Source organism: Canis lupus, chromosome 28, assembly GCF_011100685.1.
Source record: "Canis lupus familiaris isolate Mischka breed German Shepherd chromosome 28, alternate assembly UU_Cfam_GSD_1.0, whole genome shotgun sequence".
NCBI lineage: Eukaryota > Metazoa > Chordata > Mammalia > Carnivora > Canidae > Canis > Canis lupus.
The window spans coordinates 7,919,792-7,933,625 of record NC_049249.1 but is presented as its reverse complement, the minus strand read 5'-3'; the positions used below and the strand labels follow the sequence as shown (position 1 = coordinate 7,933,625).

Genomic DNA, 13,834 nt, shown 5'->3' with positions numbered 1-13,834 from the left:
ACTAACTCGTCCTGTGTCCCGGAGCATGATTTGCCTTTCTAGAAACCAATTTTGCCCATTATGGAATAGGAGAACTGCATTCCCTGAGGCAGGACAGCCTGTCTTCCCACTGTGCTGAATCTTTCTCTTGCCAAAAGTCAGGGGTGGAGTACTGCGGAGTGTAGCAGGTGGCAGAACTGATAGGCACGCCAGACTGAACTCGTAGATTATGAGCCCTAGAGGAGACTAGGCAGGCGTTTGCTCCAGATTGCTGCCCTCTGGCTTGATGTAAGTCAAGTCTGTGTCATGGTTAGCCACCCTAGGGGCTATATTGCTAAAACGAGGAGGCACAAGGAATGTTTGACAGAGCCTCACCTTTCTTATTTATTTATTCAGAGAGAGACGGAGACACAGGCACAGGGAGAAGCAGGCTCCATGCAGGGAGCCCAACGTGGGACTCGATCCCAGGTCTACAGGATCACACCCGGGCTGCAGGCAGCGCTAAACCGCTGCACCACCGGGGCTGCCCAAGCCTAACCTTTCTCTTTTAGACCAAGCATAATCTCACCAGAGACTTAATAAAAGGATACAGTAGCAAAACATCCTAGAAAAGCAGGGTCGCATACCAGTTAACCCCAGATTAGGGCTGCGTTTAGCTCCTGACTGCCTCTTACCGGATGTGTGATGTTAAATAAGTTCTTTAACCTCTCTGAGCCTCGGTTTCCTGACCTGTAAAATAAGGCAAATAATATTTACCCTACAGAATGGATATAAGAATTAAACTGGAGAATTTATGTTAAGTGCTTGCCATTTAGTAAATGCTCAGTTGGAGTTAGCCATTCTTACACAAAAAGCAACAAACTCCTATGTAGCTACATATAATGGATGAGAAACCCTGAAGAGAACTTTAAGGAATTTTTTTCAACATACAAAGATAACGTTTGCTCCCTGCTTCCAAGGAGCTCACATTTCTGATAGAAAAGTGAATAGAATTGGGCTCTTTCACATCTGCTGTGTTTAAAGTATCAGATGGGGTTGGGTGGGAAGAAGTCATGGCAAAACATAACGGGGTTTGTGAAAGTTATACATTGCCCACAGTTGAGAGCAAGAGCAAAATTGGTTTCCATCGAAATTTGCAAAAATCCTTAGAGTGACAGAGAAAGAAATCTCCCTGCTCAGCTTTGAGCCAAATGGGGAGTAAAGAAGAGAAGGAGTTGGGGGAATTATGTAAAGAGGGGTGACACCTGGCAGACTGGCAGCTTGAGGCCTGGTGTCTGGGCCTGCTGGGCCAGACACCTCAATTGTACACATCTGCTTCCAGGTCCCTCTCTTCTGGTGGGAGCTACCACTGTGACTGGGGACCCCTGAGGATGAAGAGCAGGCAGAGGGTCATTGGCTCCGTGGCTTGTTGAATTTTGTAATTGTCATTATTAGACTTGAAAATCAATGTTTGCTCTTTGCAGATAGGTGCTGCCAGGCGCAAAGTGTGAGGAGCTGTAGTTTGCATAAGGCCTCACAAAGGTGCTAGTACTTTGATGTTGACAGCTTATTCTGAGAATCCTAGGGCAAGGATTCAAACAGAAAAGTAACAGCCGTAACAGCCTAGCATACTGGATATTTATTTCAGCAGGTTAGCTCATTTTCCTCCCAGTAGGAAAATCTTCCTGAGAAACCAAAACAGTACCAAAGCCTGCTGAATGTGTTCAGCCTTAGTAAAACGAGATAGTGGGGCTGTTATAGATAAATATGATCAATATCTTTGAAAGATTAAATCTTCCAAAAGGATGCTGATGAATGCCCAAGGCCTCACCAGCAGGTACATCTGTGTTTTCCAATACAACTTTCTGCAGTGATGGAAAAGTTCCTTCTGCTCTATCTAATATATGGCACTAGCCACATATGGCTGGTGAGTGCTTAAAATGTGGCTACTGTGATTGAGGAACTGAATTCTTAATTTTACTTATTTTTTAATTTAAAAACTGGTAGCTAATTTGGTTATTGGAAAACTTTTAAGTATATTTGGAACAATTTGGCTATGCAAACCTATTTTTTCAACTGTAAATTTTATGAAATCTAAATACAGATGTATTTCCAGTGAAAATTTTGTTTCTGAATTGAAGTGTGTGAAACACACAGCAGATTTCAAAGACTATGAAAAAATGTGAAATACTTCACTAGTACTACTTTTTTATATTACTACATGCTGAGATGGTAATATTATAGATACGTTGGGCAAAATAAAATATATTAAAATTAATCCTGCTATTACTGTTTTTTACTTTCTTTACTGCGACTTTTAGAAAATTCAAAATGATAAATGTGGCTTATGTTACATTTCTATTGAACAGTGTCAGTAAACACACAATAAATGTTCTTTAGATGCAGGTAAAGAAGAACCAAGTAAACTCTTGCCTCCTTCCAATGCAATTTTCTTTCAGTAGAGATATTTTTGGAATAATGCAGATCTAATCATGCCACACATTCCCCAATACAAACACTGAAAACATTTTATTGACCCACCTTTGTTCTTGTCATAAAATAACAAATCCCCAATTTGTTCTCTCGGGCTTAGCAGGGCTAAACTGACCTCCCCAGCCTAGTCTCAAACCAGCCACATTTGACACCTTGCATTCCTTGACCAGGCACCATTCTTCCTGCCTCAGGGTCTTTTCACTGGAGGTTCCCCAATCAGTAATGCTCCCACTATTATCTCTTTTCCCTTTCAGACCTTTACTCAATCTTCACTGCCTCAGGGAAGACTTTCCAGCCTCCTAGAGAAGGAGATTTCCTCTCTTTACTGCCTACTCCTTCAAAGCATTCACTATAGTTACAATTGCACATTTGTTAGTAATTCTTTGACTTGTGTCCTTTACCCTCACTAGACTGCAAACTCCTTGAGGAATTTGTCTGATTTTGCTTACCACCATATCCTTCGCACCAATCATCACAGTGCTTAAACCAATTAGGAAGTTAATAAATATTTGCTCGATGAACCAATGGATAAATAAATGATCTAGGCATCCTCTGCCCTAGACTATTGTGGAGAAATAGACAAATTCTTTACTCTCCTCCTTTCTTTACTCTCCTCTCTTCCTAATGAATATTGATCAAATATTCATTAACTCGCACAAAAAGCATCATTTTAGAACCCAGCACCTTCTCAGGGTTGACCCACTGCTCTTTCCTGGGTTAGAAAAGTTCATCATGGTCAGCCAGGAAGGGCTACGTTCTAAATCGGTAAATAGGGAGACACCCTTAGCATTTAGCTGAGATCAAAGCAGCCCTATCAGTAAGTAACACGTTGGGAAGCCATTTCCGGGCCAGGTTGGGCAGATTTTCCCTGCTGACTAATCTCATTTAGGAGAGTTGGTTCTCAGTTCACAGTGCATTCTGTTTGAAGAGAGCAAGCTCCTTGGGCACTGACTGCTCTACCTGTTTTAGCTCATTTTAAACTAATTTTCAGTCTGTGGAGTTATTAAAATGTTTCATTTGTATCCAGAGTATTGGGATGTAATTCGATTATTTTGCTTCCCAGCTGAAAAATGCATCTCTAGTTAAAACCTCCACTGCCACTGAGGCATGGTGCAAGTAGGTAAGAGCATGGAGTCTAAAGGCAGACTGCCTCTGTTCACACCCTGACTCCACTTGCTGTGAGAACTTGGACACTATTTAACCAAACTAGGCCTCAGTTTCCTCATCTGTGAAGTGGGGGGTGATAAATAGTACCTACCTCATAGAATAGGGCAGCAGAAGGATTAAATGAGATTAATAAAATGCTTAGGGTAGCATCTGGCACAGAGTGAGCACTCATTAGATGTTAATTGTTCTTAACAGAGCAATAAGTCTCTCTAAGCGGCTGCCCACCCAACTGCCTATGTTCACAGTGTGATGATTTCACCTCACATGTGATGTTTCACCAACATTGAATGCCCTGAAGTTTCTAATGCCTACTATATGTATTTGTTTAATTCAATTTCAGATCATACATATGTCAATTCAACCATTAATATAGATATCCCTGACTTAACAATTTTTTGACTTTATGGTGGTGCAAAAGTGATATGCATTCAGTAAAAACCATTCTTTGAATTTTGATCTTTTCCTCAGCTGGCACCATCTGGTAGAATCCTCTTTCATGTCACTGGGCAGTGACAGGCAGCAAGCCACAACTCCCAGACAGCCGCACCATCACAAGGGCTATACAACTTACAACCATCCTGCTCCTATATAACCGTTCTATTTTTCATTTTCAGTACCGTATCCAATAAATTTCATGAGATAGCCAACACTTCGGTTAAATGGTTTTGCCCAACTATAGGCTCATGTAGGTATTCAGAGCATGGTTAATGTGAGCAAAGCTAAGCTATGATGTCTGGTAGGCTAAGTGTATTAAATGCATTTATGATATTTAATGCATTAAATATATGTATCAATTTACGATATTTTCAACTTATGATGGATTTATTGAGATGTAACTGCATTGTAATTTGAGGAAGGTTTGCACTCAATCCAGCTGACACCTCCTCCAGGAGCCTACCCTGCTCGCCCTCACTTGCCATGTTAGACGCCTGTCTTCTCTGTCTCCCTCTATCATTGCACTCCATTAGGCTATGATTATCTGTGAGCTTTCTTGCAGAGAAGACATGTATCTTCTTTATCTTTGTAGTTAGCATGTGCTTGGCACCAAATAGACTTCCACTAGCTGTTAGCTGAATACACGCACGTGTGCATGAATGAAGACTCTTCCAGAAGGTTGATTGGGAAGCATTTGTCTATTAAATATTTGGATGAGGAATTCTTTCCATAGGTAAGCACAAGGCTTACTTGATTCCACTTTTCTCTGGTCTTTTTTTCTAGATATATTTTAGAATATGTTCATAGTGAGTTGGAGAAGTTTGGATTCATTCCTATTTTGTATTTAGCTCCTCAATTGCCTTAAATAATGACAATATAATGGTGCCAAGTGTTATAAAATACTTTGTCCCCTCCTGCCCTCCATTTAGATTTAGTCACTACCGGTGCCTTTTTAAAGAAGCAAAATTTAAATATACCGCATATTAAATTTTTAAAAAATAACATCTACTGCTATGTAAAGCCCTGTAATTAAACTACCAAAAATAGTACTTTTGTTCTAAAAATCCTTTTAGTTATCAACTGAAATAATTCTTAACAAAGTACTTCAGCAAAGAGATCTTAAACAATGGACCCTCTGTGCATGCCAGTTTGAAAACTACTGTTAGGTAATATCTAAGATTCTGCAAAAATGGAATAGGAATAAGATATTATGAATTTATCTTCTTTTCTCTTCCACTAACCCCTCTTTGCTACCCCTGTTACTTTGTTCTTCATATCTAGATTTTTTGCTAAGACTCTCCTCTCTTCTATTTCTTTTTCTCTGCCAAGAGCAGTAAATGATAGACACATGAGACCTGTCATGTGGTCCCCACTAGCTGTGGAGCCCCATCAGGTCAGACTTTGGTTTATTTTCCACTGACGCCCCAGTACAGACCCCCACTCCCACCCTCCAGAAACATAGAAACAGACTTGCTCACATCTACACATCTCATAATATGACCTACATTTGGGGAAAGGTCAAACTTTTCAATAAATGGTACTAGAGCAATTGAATATCCATATTTTTAAAAAATGAAATGTGACCTCTGACTTTACGTGACATATACTCAATTATAAGTGGAATATAAATCTAAATGTGCATGATGAGGGGCACCTGGGTGGCACAGTCATTAAGTGTATGACTCTTGGTTTTGGCTCAGGTCGTGATCTCAGGGTCATGAGATTGGGCCCTACATTGGGCCCTACAATAGACTCTGCACTCAAGGGAGAGTCTGCTTAAGGAGTCTCTCTCCCTCTCCTCTGCCCCTTCCCTCCCCCATCTGTCTCAAAATAAATAAATAAATCTTAAAAAAAAATAAATGTGCAAGATTAAACAAAATGCTTCTACCAGATAATATTGTAGAATATCTTCATGATCCCAGATAGGAAAAGTTTTTGTTTTGTTTTGTTTTAAAGATTTTATTTATTTATTCATGAGAGACAGAGAGAGAGAGAGAGAGAGAGAGAGAAGCAGAGACACAGGCAGAGGGAGAAGCAGGCTCCATGCAGGGAGCTGGACGTGGGATTCAATCCTGGGTCTCCAGGATCAGGCCCTGGGATGAAGGTGACATTAAACCGCTGAGCCACCCGGGCTGCTCAAAAGGTTTTCTTAATATGGAAAATGTACTAATCATAAAAGAAAATATTGATAAATTCAATTGTATTAAAATTACAACCCACAAAGGACTAGTATTCAGAGTACATAAAACAGCTCTTACAAAAACAGTAAGAAAAACAGAGAACTCAATAGGAAAAATGGCAAAAGATTTGAACAAGCACTTCACAAATCAAGAAAGGTAAATATGAAAAGGTATTCAACCATGTTAGTAATCTGAAAAATGCAAATTAAAACTCCAGTGAGGGGATCCCTGGGTGGCACAGCGGTTTGGCGCCTGCCTTTGGCCCAGGGCACGATCCTGGAGACCCGGGATCGAGTCCCACATCGGGCTCCCGGTGCATGGAGCCTGCTTCTCCCTCTGCCTATGTCTCTGCCTCTCTCTCTCTCTCTGTGTGACTTCATAAATAAATAAATAAATAAATAAAAAATTAAAAAAAATAAAATATATATTTAAAAAAAAAAATAAAATAAAACTCCAGTGAAATACTATTACAAGGTCACCGGATGGGCAAGCATGGAAAAATCTAACATTACCACCTAGATGAGCAGGAGTTTTCACATGCTGCCCATGAAACTTTAAATAGTATGACCATTGGGGAAAACAATTTTAAATACCCACTAATTCTGTAGAAATGCATGCACCCTTTGATACAATTCCAATTGTATCAACAATTCCACTCCTAGGTTAGATCCTAAATGTGCTCATGCACATTTGTAGCAGGAAACATACACAAGCAGTAGCCCTCTTTGTAATAGCTCCAAACTGTGGATAATCCAATGTTCATCAAAAGCAGAGTGGATTAATAAAATGTGGCATATTCACACAATGAAATGGTAGATAGCAAAGAGTAAACAAAGTAGTTACATGGATGGATGTCAAAATGTAATGTTGAGAAAGAGAAGCCAAGCACAAAACAATTCATACTGATTCCATTTCTACAAAAGTCATAATATAGCAAAGAATTCATTCTGTATGAATATAGGTATATGTGTATTATATACATAGGTTTGTATATGTCTGTATACAAAAGTCATGTAATATATAAAATAATTCATGTTGTCATATGAAGGTCATAATCAAGGGGGTTAACCCTATAAAGAAAAGAACAGAACAGAAATTATTACCATAAAAATCAAGATAGTGGTTATCTCTGGGAGAAGGAGGTGGAGATACATATGGGAGGGTCTTCTGAAGTGGTGGCCATGTTCTCTATATTGACCTAGATGTTCATTTGTTAAACTGTCACATTTATGTTCTAAGAATTTTTCTGTAATATATTTCACAATGAAAAGAAGAGATGAAAACCAGCCAAACAAAATAAACATAATTTTGCTTATATCCTACCAAAATATAGACTATTTAATCTGTGTCTAAATACGTTTAATCTAATATAGTCTATTTAGTCAATGATCTATATAGTATTGTCCATTTGTTGATTACATAAGCAGTTGAGAAGCTCACAGAATTCCCGTAGATAAACAATGCCTTTTCAATGCACTTGAAGTGTTTGCTTACAAGTGCTCTTTTCCGTCGTGTGTTCAAAAGTGGAAGGAAACACTGTGCTCCTTCACCCTAAGTTTTTAGCTTTTCTTCTGAAACACAGTGAGATCCTGATTTAAAGCCAACTTGCATTACAGGAAATGCTATGAAATCACGTACCAGCATGAACTTCTGGTTGCGTACGTGTGTGCCTTAGTGTGCATGCTCTGTGCCAAGGACCCACGCTAAGACCTTTATCTTATGACACCTTTACCTTTAACTTTAGTTCATAGATTAGATAACTATAGATGGGGGGGAGTTGGTTAGAAACTTGTAAGGTGACATAGCTCAGAAGTGGTGAAGCAGGGATCCATACTCAGGTCTGGCTGGCTACTAACCCCAGGCATCCTCTTGCGAACTTACTCATCAGGCTACACTGCTTAATACACTCTCCAGGTCACAGAGATTCTTTGTTTGAGCAAACTGTAGTCAGGCTTCCCCCTGGGCCCATCTGTGCACTTCTTTGTAAAAGTCTATTAAACCAAAACCACTCCCCCACCCTCCATATCTGATCACTCTTAATACCTGATGGGTTTCTCATCCTTCCCGGTCTCCCAACTGATGTCTGGTCATCCTGATCTACCTTCAACAAGAATCCTGTTAGGTCTGTTGAACCAGAACCCCCTGACCCCTATGTTTCTTCCTAGTAATTCTGCATCCACTGGCCCCCACCCTGACTATAAATTCCCACTTACCTATGCTGCACTCGGAGATGAGCCCAATCTCTCTCCTCCACTACATTGCAGGGGTCCCTATACCTGTTGCAATGGTCCCCTTCCCTTGAATAAAGCCTTATTGTGCTTTAATAAGTGTCACTGAATTTTTTTTTTTTTCTTTAGCAAAGGAAAGGAAGACACTGCTGGGGGTTAGCTCTGAAAAAAAAAAGTGGAGAACCATTCTCCATTTCCATTGAAGACTTAGCAGCTTTTGATGGACCGGGAAAACGTAAGTTCCCAGCTGTCATTCCTTAAGGATTTTTTAAGAAATCCAACGCTGAATCCTTTCATAAAGCAAAAGATCAGCTCCCAATACACCAATTTTGCAAATACCGCCTCCGGATGGGTTTACAATAAACTCAGTTATCCCTCTGTCATGCAACAGGGGGCACCCTTTAACTGATTTTTTATTTTCTTAAAACCCTTTTCTAAGTGGTTGCTGAGTGGAGGTGTTCAACAGCATGAGAAGACACAGCAAAAGTAAAATTAAAAAAAAAAAAAAAAAAAACCCACAACGAAGTAAAGTTTCTAAACTCCGTGAAGCTCAGAAGAGAACGAAGGGGGTGGTGGAACGCCACATCCATTCGGCTTCTCGATCTGGGGCTGAAAGGCGGCCGCGTCGGGGTGGTCTCCGGACCTGGCCGCAGGTACTGGCGCCCATCCAGGCCGGCTGCGTTTGTCGCACATGATTGTTGCGAATTGAGGCTGGGCCCTTGACACTCCACCCTTCCCAGCTGCTGAGTGCGGGGGCCCGGGACTTCGGGCATCCGTTCACACGTCGCCTTCAGGCCGCGACCGGTCGGAGACCCACCCCTTCCCCGCCCCGCGCGGCCCTCCCGGGCAGCAGCGCAGACTCCGCGGCTCCTCGGCTCGGCTCCGCGGCTCGGCTCCTCGGCTCGGCTCCTCGGCTCGGCTCCGCGGCTCGGCTCCGCGGCTCCTCCGCCCCGCTCTGCCCCGCGCCGCCGGCTGGGACTTGCTCTCGGCGCGCAGGAAGAGCCATGCTGCGGGTGATCGTGGAGTCCGCCAGCAATATCCCGAAAACGAAATTTGGGAAACCGGATCCTATCGTTTCTGTCATTTTTAAGGGTAAGGAAACGTGTTCTTCTTTTTTCTCGGGTCCTGGCGTGGCATGCTAGGTTCTCGTGGGTCCCACTGGTTTGACAGTCGGCGCTTAGTCCACGGAGAAGGCAGAGCCTCTCTGGCTTTAGCCGGCTCGTTACCTGGGCAGGTGAGGGGAGAGACCGGTTTTCTACGGGAGGCATTTCAGCTTCCCCGGGGTTTTGAGACGCAGACGATGACCGGATGTGTGAACTCTAAAAATGTGATTTCTGTAAACCCGGGTAGGGATTTGTTGATTTGTGGATGGGACCTCAAATTAGAAGTCTCAAGGAGGCCTGCGTGGGATCAAAGTTAGTGTCGGCCGTCTGGTGTGCAATTTTACCGTCTCTGCGTTTGAAAAGTCGGTGACAGAGGGAAAAGTACCAGTTAAGTTTTTCCAAGCACCGGTTCTCCCCACAACAGCCCACTCACCGCCGCTTGGTCCCCGGGCTTCTGGAAGCTGCAGTGAAGTTATTATTTCGGATTCGTCTGTTTTCACATTGTTTTGTGCCGTTTTGTAACTGCGCTTCATCTTTCCAGACTTGGAGAGCGTGTGTTCCGTAGCTTCTAAAGTGCTCACGGAGGAAGGAGCTCTGGACGAAACTAGTCTGTAGTTTGCGCATCTACTTTGGTTTTGCTGAAAAACCTTGGGCAGATGACCTCGTTTCTCCGAATGTCAGTCCTCTTTTCTGTAAAAACTGTGAGCAGGGTTTAGACTGAATTATCTGTAAAAGGCCTACTGTAATTCCAAAAGTTTATTCTTTTACGAGGCTGAATTGCAGCGGAGGGGGCAGGAGTGGCTCGTGTGAGGGCTCGCGCGCAAGCATTGTAAGTGATTCCAGTTTGGGCCTGGGTGATGTGTCAATATCTGAGTTTAGGAGCCTTATCATTTTCTGTTTGTTCAGGGTCACTGGTAAGATTGCCAGCTCACTTCTTGGCAGGAGGGATGAGAGCCGTGGGGGAAGACAGAGAAAGTAGGAGCCTTGATGGGCACCGAGTTCCTGACCACGCCTCTGACCACACCTCAAACATTTCTCGATTCCTCAGGAACCAAGCAACTACTCCCTTCCAGTTTCTGGTTTATCTCTGCCTTTTTCCTTTCTTTTGTCTATTTTATCTATTTCTCTTCTCCAACCTTTCTTTATAAGGATGAGCAAGATGAAAGAAAGGAAACCCAAAGCTGTCAAATGATTGTTTAGTTAAAAAAAGAAAAAAAAAAAAACAAATTTAGAAGGCAAAAGTTCAATTCTTAAAGGACACCGTGGTTTGAGAATCTGGTTAGTGAATGTCATGTAGTCATGTTATGACAATGTTCCCTTACCTGTATTAGTTGCTTTCAAGTCTTTTGTTTTTCCCTGAAGTAATTGCGTAATAGGGACATAACGTAAAAAGTTTGTACCCTCACCACTGACACATAAAGACATGTAAAAGTATATCAGATTCAACTTGGTAACGTCATTATGGGATACAAGTCATACAGATCATAGAGGAATTAGAATTTAACACTGAATTGAAATCTGACTTAAAATTTTTTGGAACGAATATGCATTGGTCAAAACTTTTATTTTTTTATTTTTAAAAGATTTATTTGTTTATTTATTCAAAGAGAGAGAGAGAGGCAGAGAGAGAGACAGGCTCCATGCAGGGAGCCCGATGTGGGACTCGATCCCAGGTCTCCAGGATCATACCCCGGGCTGCAGGCAGTGCTAAACCGCTGCACCACCGGGGCTGCCCCTGGTCAAAACTTTTAAATGACTAAAAATATGCCTGAAGCTATCAACATAAGTTGTCAGCTGAAAGTGGAAAACCAGTTAGACTGGGCAAATGCAGTCTCTCCAAACAATTATAGTTATTAGATCATTTAAACTTTAGTCTCTTTTCTAGTCTGCTTTGGTTGTGCAAACTGGGGAGTGAGGTCAGTCATTCATTCACCTAACAAGCAACTTGACAGCAGAATCAACTCTGAGCTCAGAGTAGGAACACCCATACTCTAGCTGATATTTCCTAAATGACCTAAAGTTACCACCCAGGGCTCTAGTTTCTCAGCTGTGGAATGATGGGAACTGATCTCCTTGAGGTTCCTTCTGGCTATAAACTTCTATCTTTTTATAGTTCCATGTATCACTCTCACCAAGATGTGGAAGGCAGAGCCTTAGGGACAGGAGCAGACACAGTAACAGAAGTGGCCTATTTCTTCCCCTCAATCTCTTTCCTAGTTTTAAACACTGGTGATGGCAGATCCTTTCCAGGTGTGCCTCCCAGTCTTGAGCACTGTATATAACTAAGTAACATTAAGTGTGGACAGAACTCAGCATACTTATTACAGTGAAGCTAAATGCACTTCACAGTGCAGTGTTGAGAAGTAGAGTGTGGAGAGTGAGATGTCAAAGATGAGGTGAGAAGATGAAGGAAAGCCCCTATGTTTACTGAAATGTGTAAAAGTCCAACCTTTAAGTACATAAAATGGTAAAGTTGGGCCAAAGCCAATTCTCCTCTAACTCCAAGGTGGTAAGAAGAATGTCCAAGTGATGGGCATTAGGGGTGATGGCTGTATAGACCCCAAGGTCCTTGAAACTGAAATTACTCTGTAGTAGAGGAGCTGCTGTGCTGCCAACCAACTGGTTTCAGGTTGACCTCAGTCTTTTGTGTTCCAGCCTCTCCTGAGGTTGACTGCAGAACTTCATAGGACCTGGTAGGAACCAGGAGGAATTGGGAGTTGAGTCCCTGTTGAGAGAATGTCATGGATGTTTCACAGTGCAGGAGTAGATTATGATGACCATTAAGCTTATTTGATTTTTTGCATCATTGTGGTGCACTAGCTCTGACTCTTCAGGCCAGAGCACCTGCAAGCCTGAGGTGGCCATTCTTTCTTGAGTTCCATGCAGAAAGCCAGGCCATGAAGCTGAATCTGGCTGAGATTAGTTTCAAAATAATATTTAAGACATTTATTAATTAAAAAATGCAATATAATATAATAGAAGATCACGTTCCTCCTATTCTTTCTTTCTAGCCACTCTTTTTTTAATTTATTTTTTATTTTTTATTTTTTTCTAGCCACTCTTATTACCTAGGAATAACTACTCAGAACAGTTTGATTTGAATCCTTCTTGACTTTTAGCTATAAATATGAAAGTTGTTGCAACAACTCCCTGTTAGTGCCCTGAAGTGCACATTCTTACAGTGTGTATCTTTTAAAAAACTAAAGTTTATTTATTTATTTGAGTGAGAGAGAAAGAACACAAGCAGGGGGAGCAGGCAAGGAGCCTGCTAAGCAGGGAGCCCAGTGCAGGGCTCCATCCCAGGACCCTGGATTACAGTCCCAGCCGAAGTCAGATCCTTAGCTGACTGAGCCACCCAGGCGCCCCTTATAGTGCATGTCTTTGTGAACATGTGTGTTTCTGAAGGACAGTTTCTCTTTTTTGTTGTTATTGCCTTTTTGGGTTGTGGTGATTTTTTTTCCCTTTTTTGCTTAAAGATGATTTGCTGGCAATTGCCAAGGATTTCCATTTTCCCTTTAGCTCATCTCTTGCTTTGGTGTCAAATCTCTTAGCATTAGATTGATTGAGAGGGAATTTTCTTGCAGTCCTTAATATTTCTGTGCTTTTATAATGTGGCAACATTGCATTCATATGAAACGTCCAGCTCCTAGGGTGCATAATTGTTGCAGTAATGACATTTTTCTCCTTCTATCCTTATGCTATCGCCCATTCCATCAGCCAGAATTTTCCCTTCTGGTCTTGTGTAGATCATTGCCTTGTGAAATGACTATTACTCAGATGGTCACCAAATATTTGTCATATATTATTACCTGTTTTTACAGATGCCTGTTATTTCATTTGAACATGTTTTTGGAGTGAAATCCTAGATATTTCTGGGACCTCCTTTCAAAGAGCTTATCAACTTTGTAATCTTAAGAAACCACTTGACCTCTCTAAGAATGCTTTCTTTTTCATCTTTTGAAAAATGGAGTTTTAATGGCTTATCTGAAGGGGAGTAGATCTGTAGAGATCCCTTGAGGCTGGGGTTTATGCAACAGAGAATTTTCTGACTTTTTTTAGCAAAATTTAATTTGCTCTTTGACAATTTAAATACTTTAAAATGACCTTTTAAATAAGCAGAAAAGCTATGAAATTCTATTTAAGTAGGATGAAGCATGATGGGGGGAAGAGCCAATGGGTCTTATTCACTGTCATCTATGAAGGCACCTGGGGAGCAGCCCACGTGGTGACTTGGTTTACCCAGATGCATCATAGGACTAACAGGAAGATT

General features: G+C 41.6%; 1 protein-coding gene across 3 annotated transcripts in view; it reads left to right on the top strand.

Annotated features, from left to right (window-relative positions):
* Positions 1-9,315: 9,315 nt before the first annotated feature.
* Positions 9,316-13,834, top strand: part of MYOF (myoferlin) — a 142,265-nt gene continuing 137,746 nt past the window's right edge. The window contains exon 1 of one of the 3 annotated variants that reach the window (XR_005380428.1): positions 9,316-9,553. Coding sequence is in view for 2 of the 3 variants with exons in the window: in XM_038578205.1 (XP_038434133.1) it covers positions 9,466-9,553 (88 nt within the window). In the remaining variant the exon portion in view is untranslated. The remainder of the gene's footprint in view (positions 9,554-13,834) is intronic. The other 2 variants (XM_038578205.1, XM_038578204.1) reach the window with 2 other exon arrangements.